The 10,165-nt window shown below is 41.6% G+C and overlaps 1 protein-coding gene across 1 annotated transcript in view; it reads right to left on the minus strand.

Moving 5' to 3' along the window:
- Positions 1-2,918: 2,918 nt before the first annotated feature.
- Positions 2,919-10,165, minus strand: part of PSMD5 (proteasome 26S subunit, non-ATPase 5) — a 25,759-nt gene continuing 18,512 nt past the window's right edge. Inside the window, exons 4-9 of the mRNA XM_004712559.4 lie at positions 9,744-9,853; positions 7,710-7,852; positions 6,980-7,171; positions 6,545-6,654; positions 5,978-6,118; positions 2,919-3,821 (exon numbers count right to left, since the gene is read on the minus strand). Coding sequence (XP_004712616.1) covers positions 3,564-3,821; positions 5,978-6,118; positions 6,545-6,654; positions 6,980-7,171; positions 7,710-7,852; positions 9,744-9,853 — 954 coding nt within the window. The 3' untranslated portion in view covers positions 2,919-3,563. The remainder of the gene's footprint in view (positions 3,822-5,977; positions 6,119-6,544; positions 6,655-6,979; positions 7,172-7,709; positions 7,853-9,743; positions 9,854-10,165) is intronic.

Consider the following 10,165-nt stretch of genomic DNA (forward strand, 5'->3'; position numbering starts at 1 on the left):
AAAGGGTGGCGGAGGGGAAGCAAATAGTTCTAGGTCTGTCTGCTTACCCTTATGAATGTTTTCTGATCAGGCCTGATGGAGGGCTAAGCCCTGCTCTCCGAGTCTGAAGTTATTTTCAGAATTCCTTGGGGATCTAGTTGCGTTGCTCCCCTTGCTGCTCTGCTGCTCCCTTTGTGCTTCATCCTGGTGTGTGTTGTGCCGGGGGTGGGGGGGAGCACAGGGGCAGGAGTCAGACCGGGCATAAGTCCTCAATTCCTGCACTGTGTCTCCAGCGTGCAAAATCATTTCATTAGGTCCTGCAATTAGGCCCTACTTCCCAGTTAAAACAAACAAACAAACAAAAAAACAAATTCACTTCTATCGAGCCAATTCTGACATATAGCAACCTATAGGCTATGACTTTCCAGGCTGTCAATGTCCATGGGAGAAGAAAGTCTCATCTTTCTCCCTTGAAGCATCTGGTGGGTTTGAAGTGCTGACCTTGTGGTTTGTCCCACTGTCGGCAATGCTCATTTCACAGATAAGAGTCCAACAAATCCACATTTCATGCTATGTAAGTCCTGACATTTCTCTGGCACAATTAAGCCCAAGAAGAGTGGTTGCTCTCCCATGGCTCCCGGCATTCTAGCTGTCACCCCAAGTGACATCCCTTCTAAACAAGGCACGTACTAGCACCGTTTTGGGTACTATCGAGCCTGTTATACACAAACTGAGACCTGCCGTGCTTATTGAGCTCTATCAAGTGGTCAGCGTTGGATTTGGCCCACAGTTAAGTCTTCAGTAAGCGGAAGCAGCAGCATGTGCTGAGTTGGTACAGCCTAGGTTTAAATCTTGACTCTATTTATTAGCCGTGTGACCTTGGGCAAGTTCCTTAACTTTGCAGTGCCTTGGTCTCATCTGAAAACAAGTGCAGGGGCAATGGATTACTTAATGTGGTTCTTCTAGCCAGTCTTGAACTCCCACCACAGGGCATTTCCCTGAACGAGTCTGGTTAAGAAGGTGGGGGAAATACTAATAGGATTCACTTCTGAGCAACTGTGACTAGGCTCCCCTGGAGTGACATCCTGCAGTCTATAAAATGAGCCCTCTGAGAAGCAGAAGTAGGGATCTCATTATCAGCGGGCACTAGCAGTGGAACGTGTCCTCTGGACCTGAGCAGTGATCCAGAAGACAACTCGCCCATCAGAGCAGCAGCAGTAGAATCAGGAGCCAGAGTGTGGGCCAGTGATGGACTTCTCCACCCATGGAGTGCTTTTATGCAGGAGGCTGGCTTGTGGAGTGGGGTGCCTCTGGGCACTTAATTCACGGAGCTGGGTTTGCTGACCCACAGAGCTTGAGCTGAATGTCTTCAGGGTTAAGGTTTACAGAAGAGTGGCACACCCCTTTGGTATCTATCAGCAGACCTGAAACTTTGTAACGTGTCCTGGTAAACAACTACTCTGAGCATTTCTCAATGACTTTACATCTTAACGTCCTTAATAAACCCTTTAATCATGAATCTTGTCTGCGAGTTTCTATATAGCCTTTGCAATGGCTATCAGAACTCAGAGAAATAGAGATTATTTTTTTCATTAAGAATTCTCGCTAACTCCGGGTAAGTGTAGACATCCTGAATACATGAGAAGCTACTAGAACTTTGCCTGGTACAGTAAACACTGTGTTAGCCATGATTATATATAAAAATACAGCCACGTAACAAAAGGAGAATACATGTGAGATCCTCTCAGAAAGCCAGGTTAATATTCTGGCCCTGGGGTGTGTGACCTACAGAAGGTACTTAATTTCTGTCTTGGTGCCTTTATCTACACAACACTTGTAGAAGAAAACTGGCATCACTTGGTGGGTTTGAACTGGTAACCTTTCAGTTGGCCTACTGTGCCACCCAGGGAGCTGCTTACTATGCACCTCCCCTCCATTCTTGACTTCTCTCCCATCCATTCTTTCAAGAGTCAGACAAGTGTTTCCTCTATAAAAACCTCCAACCTAGTCTCCACTGTTTGGATAGGCGGTATCTGTACCTTCCCTTAGTTGCACTAATACACACCCTTACTTACCTCGACTCTTAGCCACTTGCTACCTGATTTGGGGAAAAGCAACTTCACTTGTTTGCCTTCTCAACTGTGAAGTAGCAATGTGAAGATTTCATGACAGGAGTTTTGTATTCAGGACAATAGCTAATATAGCATGATTTCTTTATTCATTGTCAAGTACAGAATAGACTGTCAATACTTCTCAGTGAACATATGTGCAAAGGAAAAGTCACGGGCATAAATCAGACAAAGCAGTCACCTTGTCTTTGAACTCAGAAGTGATTAAAATCAGCATCACAAATGAGATAAAGCAAAAATCACTTTTTAAAAGAGGTTGAGAAAAACCTAGCTGTAGCCTAACTAATGATATTAATAGTAAGGAAATGGGCGGCTCCAACATAGTAGAGAGAGCAGGAGAGAGACAGTGAATCCAGGGACAAGGGAACTCCAATCACTGGAGAACCATTTTAAGAGTAGGAATGGCTTATCAGCTTCACCAGGGCCTTGAGTCTGCGCTGGTCACCCCTAACGGGGTCCTGCGGGAACCTTTAGGTCGGCACTTGGGAGAGCGTCAGAGTGCTTTGCCATGGAAAGATGGGCACTAGGACACGGAGGGGGAACTTTTGTCAACAGGAAAATCACTCCGTGAATGAGATGGCATCCTCATTTATATAGATTTGTCCCTTCCCCGCTGACTGATAACTCAGTCAGTCTCCCTCAATGTGAACCCCCCAAGACGGACTTTGCGGATCGAAGAGGGAGATGTGAAAGCCTCACCAACGAAGACTCCTACAGGAAAACTATTAGCACATTATCATGCCCCCACCCAGCCCCCACACACAAACCAAAATTCACTGATGAACAAGAAAATTTCAAAAAGCACTGGAATCGTATTTTCAGATTTTTGTTTACTTTTCAAAGAAATAATAGTAACATAAAAACAAGGGAGACAATTAAAAAGATTTAGTCTTAGTATAAAGAGAACATAATTTTCAGTTCCTATACCAGTTTTCGGAGACCATTTATAACCAAGACTTTGCAAATGGATTAAGAAGGGAAATGGCCAAAAAGAAAATAGGTTACAGAGTCCAGAAGTCAGTGTGGTTCCGTTTTGTGGAGAGGTTACGAAGAGAGGGCATGTCCACGGGTGTGTTCTGAGAGGCGAGGAGAAGCAGAACTTCCTCCCATGTGTGCAAAGATAATGGCACTCAAAAATCCTTGAGAAGATACCTGCTTTAATGAAGACCCACTTGTCTGTTCTTCGTGCACGCCAAATCCCTGATTTCGTATTGTATTTCAATGTAAAAGCAAGCCAACAAAAATAAAATAAGGTTGGTGATTAAACTCAAAAAATCAAAACTTTGCCATTGAGTCAATACTGACTCACAGTGACCCTGTAGGTCTTAGTAGAGCACTCCGCGTTGATTCCGGGAGGGGAGGGGAGTCTTTGTTTTATACAATACAGATGGAGTCAAGCGCCTTCAGAGACGTTCTGGTCCAAAACGGGTCCTCTCGATTAAGTGCTAGAAGAAATCATTCTGCTCCTTCCACTGCAGTCATGGAAACAGGTTTTACATAGTACGGACCTTCACTCAGGAAAGACCTGAGCCTCAAGTAATTCGGGTTCCCAAAGATCTCTGCAGTTGTCTTGGAGTTGGCGAGCGCTTTGACCAGTTCGTATTTGGCATCCTTTGAAGCTTTGTCATGCTCCACAGACCGGTCCAACACATATTCTACAAAACCTGGACTCTGAAACATAAGTTTCTGAGCCCAGGGCTGGTTTGCAATGGCCTGGAATAGAAAGAAAGAACAGAATTCCTTCAGAACCTTAGGAAGTTACTTAAGTTTGTTTGTGAGATAGTACACTATTTTTGAAAGAAATCTGACAATATGGTTCATAACAATTTTATTTTCTACCTACGTAAATTCCCTCATGAGACTCTAAGAAATAATCCTATTCCAAAGCTTGACCACATGAGAAAATGACAATCTGTCCAACCATGGAGGAGTGGTTCAGGAAACGACGGCATAGAGCATGCAAAATTCTGTTTGTAGAACGTAGGTAATGAAATGGATAAATCTGTTGTATGAAAAAAAGCAGATAAAACTAGACGTGCATGATTACAACAGGGGAAAAATAAAAATTAGAGAAAAGACTACCGCCAGGAAACGTCAACAAAGTGATAGTTTTAAACTTTATTATAGTAACATTTGTAATGGTTATTGTCTAAATCTTCCAAGATAGGGAATACAACAAAACACTGATGAATTTTTAATTTTTTCAACAAGAGTATATCTCAAAAACATCATGTTGGGGGAAAAAAAACACGCTGAAGAAAAAAAGTAAACTGTAGAATGAGATAAACAGCACAATTCCATTTACAAAGTTTAAGAACATGTAAAATGTTCTATTTGCTCGAGGATACATCCACAGACAGTAAAAGTGTAAGATCATGTAAGGCCCATATGTCCAGAATCCATCATAGCGATAACAAATAAAAAGGGAAAAAGGGAACTGGGTCTGGGAAGAGTAATGAAGTGTGAAAATAAATCTGAAATATTTCCATGAACCAATCAACCAATATAAATATTAAGAGGAAACACACCAAATAGATGGCTTTGAATGATTTAAAATTTCTACTTCTTAGTCTTTTCCAAATTTTAACATATTGAGTCACTTTTATAATAGAAAACCCTCACCATTACATTTCAACGAGGAACAGGTAGTAATCCAGTTTAAAGCCTATCCCTCTCAAAATGTGCTCCACAGACCAGCAGCAGCAACGCCGCCACCAGGAGCTTGTCAGGAAAGCAGAATCTCAGGCTCCAGCCTAAAATGAACGCACTTAAGCCCACCTTCACGATACTAAGTGGGCTGAAAAAAAATAGTTGCTCAATCCAATATATGAAAAAAATCACCTTTCCAGCTATGATTGACTAAGTAGGGTGTAAGGTAGAAGAGCAGAAACATAATACATTTAAGAAATAAGAATACTGATGGGAGAGCCAAGATGACCATAGCACTGGCTATCTCCAAGGGTGAAGTAGGATAAAAACAAATGCTCTTGAAATTGATAGGAATATCTGTATCTTTCATGACCAAGATCATGAACCACGTCCTTCTAGAACCCTGCCATCCCTCCATTTTCCTTTTCTTTACCCAGATCAGTAAATGTACTGCCTCAGATCCCATTATTATAAGCTTACTAAATTTCTATAAGCCCAGACACTGTGGTGAGTCCTTAGGCTACAGAGATAAACCAGTAGGATTCCACTCTCAAGAAACTTGTAGTTCTTAACACAACCACAATTAGGTAATTCACTGTGTGATTATATTTATCACCTGGCTCCCTCTTTAGACAGTGAGCTCCATGAAAGAAAGGTCTGTGTAGAACCTTACTCAGTGTTCTATCCCAAGAAAGGACAGACAGAGAACCTACACTTTACCCAAAGTGTGACAGCCAAGATCCTTTGTCCCTACACCACGTGGATTTGGGCAAGAGACATGCTAATGAGGTACCTAAGCTAATCCTTGCAGAAGGAAGAAGAGGCTAACACAATTAGGGACGAGTGCCGGATGCAGAGAACACAGCAAAAGTCTAGAAAGATGAAACAAGAAGTTTGATATTACCAAATCATTAAGTGCCGGAGGGTAACGGCAGACTCTGAGGCTCAGGAAGAGGGCTGGGATGGGGTCAATAGAGAGCTACTTTTATGGCAGACAAAGGGTCTACACTTACTCTGTGATAGAGGACCTCAGTCAAGTTTTTGCCACAGCACGTAATACCTTTTACCAAAACAATCTGCTTATACATTTATCTCCTTCATTTCGTCTACCAGGTAACAGAGAATAGGAATGTATGAAAGACTTGTGTATTACCAGAGCCTGCCCAGGGACCGCTCATCTGTGGAACTGCAGAGCCCCAGGAGGACGAGGTGGAACCTACCGTAAACACCTTTAAGGCAGCACAGTGCAATTCAGGGAAGGGCTGGTTACTGATGCCCCGGAAGAGCTCCAGTGAGTCCTGAGATAGGGAGGAGAAGCAGGCTTCCGTCATCCTCAGGAGATCCTCGGTGTGTTGCTCAGGCTAAGGACGGAAGAGGATTGTTTCATGAAGGAGAACTTCCGTGGAAAAGCACCGCGGTGCTGACAACGTGGGTTCTGCCCGTGCTTGCTGCAGTTTTAGATGCTGTTGGGGGGGGGCAGGAGTGTATAGGTGCTGACAACATTATCTCGGAGCCCCTCATTTCTGAGGTGGCTGAGGAAGCAAGCTCTAGTCTTTTCCAGTTCTAATTTTCTGTAATTCCACCGTAACTTTAAATGCCACTAGTCATAGAATGAGGTGTGTTTTATTAGGGGAAACATAGCATTTATTTTATCAGTATGTATATTAAGTTTAAGAGTATCAAGTTATAAATAATTAAATAAGTAGTAGTCAACTATTTGAATCGCGATACTATTTATTCACCCAAACATCTCCCACTGCCCTTCATTAACTTCCCAGTCTACTTACTGGTAAATACAGAAGAGATGAAATTGCTTCTAAACACCTGATTTTTAGCTCTGTTGAGGCATTTTTTGCTTGATGTCCTATTCTTGTGAGTAAACGTTCAAAGCGAGTTCCTTTAAAGAAATAACAATACCATTTTAAAAACTGTTTTCATACACTTTAATTCCTACCAATCTAAACCAACACAAAAACAAATTTGCAGGACCACGGGATAAGCCTAAAAACACATTTATATTATACGTTATCTATAATGACAACAGGAAAAAAGTTTCAATAATCATGAGATATTTTTAGAAATGAGTTCATATCGTTTTAAAAGACCATCACCTATAAAAATAGTTATAGTCTAAAAATGCACTTACTCCATTAACAAATGAGTTGACATATGGACTCAGTTCAAAATAATATTTAAAGAAAGCCAAGGCAAGTCATACCAACCTGTTTTCTGCAAAACCTGTTTCCCTTCAGTATTAGATCCTAAGATTCCAATTGTGTCCACTGCTACACCAATCATGGTGGGGTCCTGGCTTTCTGCCATGTCGAAAACCTTTTCCACAAAGACAGGATAACGTTCGCAAATCTGCTGAGGGCTATCCACGACAGCGAGGTTTCCAAAAAACTTCACAAATCCTATAGATAGTTACAAAAATTTATTTTAATAGAGAAATATAGTATACTTTGTGGGCCTAAACTGCAGGTCAGAAAGAGAAAGGTTGGGTAGGTGGTTGCCCGAGGACCATAAGGAGATATCAAAGGGCCAGTATATGGTCCAAACGGAATAGAAGCCCTGACATTATCAATAGAGCTGGATGCAAATACTGAAGCACTGTCAGATTCAAGGATATACTTAAGGAACAAAGAACCAAGGCGGGCGACAGGAATTCTACAGAGGGACGTTTGAAATCATAATTTGGAAGACGTTTTTAAAAGCAAACTCAACACTGAAAGAAACTAGGCTACCGAAAGCAGGACTAACTCTCCAGTTTCTGGAGGTGCTCACAGAAAGCTAGTGACGCGTTCTTGGGACAGAAGGGCTGGAGTGGATCCTACATTAAACAAAGACTGTGACTCAGAAAATCGGTGAATCTGTAACACAGTCTCTAAATGTCCTTCCTATTCTTATTTAATCTTCAGAGAGAACTCAGAAACAGACACCAGTGCTGCTTACCTGGCAAGTAGAAGCTAGAGAAAGGGTCAGAATCTGCCCCGACAATTATATTAGAAATCTGGTCAATTACTCCTTCTTGAGCTAGGTACTGTCGTCCATGATGAGTATATGCCAAGGACGTCACCATTTCTATGCAGGTGGCTCTGCAACGTCAGAAAGACGTAAGTGGATCCAGCATATGAGCAGCATAGTTCAGAAAGGGTTTTCATATAAGCTACCTTGCTTAACTGCCAGCCTGAAGCTGAAAGGTAATTAACCCTGGTTCTACTTTTCACTGAGGACATAAAGCCCAGAAAGTTGCAGGGACTTGACCAGAATCATATTGCTATGTGACAGAATTTAGACTTAGATCTTGGTCTTTTACTCAAAGCCCACTGATAATTCCATGACAACATAAGGGCTTTCTAAGACACTTTACACAAAAATCAAGAGGATTTATTGGATGATTACAATAAACCCCTATGTACCAATAAGTCTGCTTAGATCAGCGGTTCTCAACCTATGGGTTGCAACCCCTTTGGGCGTCGAACGACCCTTTCACAGGGGTTGCCCAATTCATAACAGTAGCAAAATGACAGTTATGAAGCAGCAATGAAAATAATTTTATGGTTGGGGGTCACCACAACATGAGGAGCTGTATTAAAGGGTCTCAGGATTAGTAAAGTTGAGAACCACTGGCTTGGATAGTATATAGAATTTTGCCTAATTCTGTTTTTTTTAAAAAACATTTTAAATAAATTATTTTAAAACATATCCTGGTCATCTTACCATTTACCCCTACATAATTTAGTATGCACCTCAAAAGAATTATATAATAGTAATACCATTACCGCATATAAAGTTAACAATAATTCCTTGGTATTATTGAATACTCAACCATGATGAGATTTCTCCAAATGACTGTAATGTACATTTAGACCACTGACTTGTTACTCTGATTACTTGCGGGATTATTTGAACAGAGTTAATTTTTCATCATTGCTGTGTGCCACTGCGTCAACGCCAGCTCTAAGCAACGAACTGGAGAAGAACTGCTGCGCAGGGTTTCCTGGGCGGTGCTCTTTACAGGAGCACACCACCAGGCCGCTCTCCCACGGTCAGCGGTGGTTCTCAACTGCTGACCGCGCAGGTTGCAGCTGGGCACTTAACCAATGCATCACGAGTGTTCTGAATTCCTTCAGCAGGTACAGATATTCAAATTACTTAAAACACTGTCATTAGTGACTGATCTATGAATATGAGATTAACAATTACAATTCTATTTAAACAATACAGGCCATTAAAAAAAGAATTTGAGAAGGAAAACAAACAAACCCCATGTACATAAAAATAATTGTAGCGTTATTTTGAATAGTCCAACAAACATTAGAAGCAAACCAGTGTCTAACAAGGAAGCATATTTAAAACAATTCATAATCTGTGGAAGGCCAACAGTGCAATATTTGGCAGGCATTACAGGGATCTGACGATTAGGGGACTGTGAGTGATGACAATGGAATTAACATTTCTTTTTTTTTTTAATTAACATATCTATGTTTAGACAATACATTGATCAATTCACTTAGTCCTCATGAGATCTTCTTTACTGTTACTGTTCCATTTAAGAGATGAGCACGCTGACGTGCAGGAAGGTTACAATAATTTGTCCAAGGGAATTAGTAGAGATGTATTTTTCTCATTTGTAAAAGCCCATGTTTTCCTATCATAGTGTGGTGCTTTCTTTCGTAAAGCTGAAGGGTGGTTATGTATGATAAAGTGTTGAGTACTATAAAGTAGAGCACATGACTTTCTAAGAACAGGTAAGCCGAGGATCAGGAAACAGTCAATCAAAAGCAGTGGCACTGCCATGCATGACATTTCCAACATGCTGCTATGACAGAACTTGAGGACTACTTCAATGGTCTAGTACATGCCTTCATCATGTGATTGCAACCTGGGCACAGACCTTAACAAGACAGGTCACACTAAGTCCCAAGATTGATTTTTGGACCTCCAAAGAGGCCATTTTGCCTTAAGAACGTTCAGTCAGCATACCTGACCAGCACATCCTCCCCAGTCAGCTCCCGGAGGAGCTGAGTTATCAGTCCACTGGTGACACAGTAGCTTAAGGATTCTGGTGACACAGAAGAAATCTCCACAATTAGCTGAAAGGACAGGAAAAATAGAAAGATGAAAACAGTCACACACCTGTAAGCTCTCCTTTGAAGTTCAGAGCAAGGTAGTTTACATAATAATTAAAGTTTTAAAGATCCACTAGTTAGCTCGACAAAGTAGGACAACCTACTGAGCACATAAGAAATTAATTTGGCCCAACTACCATGACCCCAATTCTACCTTGCAAACTTGGTTAGACCAGAGGATGCACAGCAGTAGTACAGATGGGAACTGGAAATGCGGGGAATCTAGGACAGATGAACCCCTCAGGACCAGCGGTGACAGTGGCAATACCAGGAGGG

This window comes from Echinops telfairi, unplaced genomic scaffold (genome assembly GCF_000313985.2).
Source record: "Echinops telfairi isolate 266 unplaced genomic scaffold, ASM31398v2 ScPeMD7_7410;HRSCAF=8448, whole genome shotgun sequence".
In the NCBI taxonomy this organism is placed as follows: domain Eukaryota; kingdom Metazoa; phylum Chordata; class Mammalia; order Afrosoricida; family Tenrecidae; genus Echinops; species Echinops telfairi.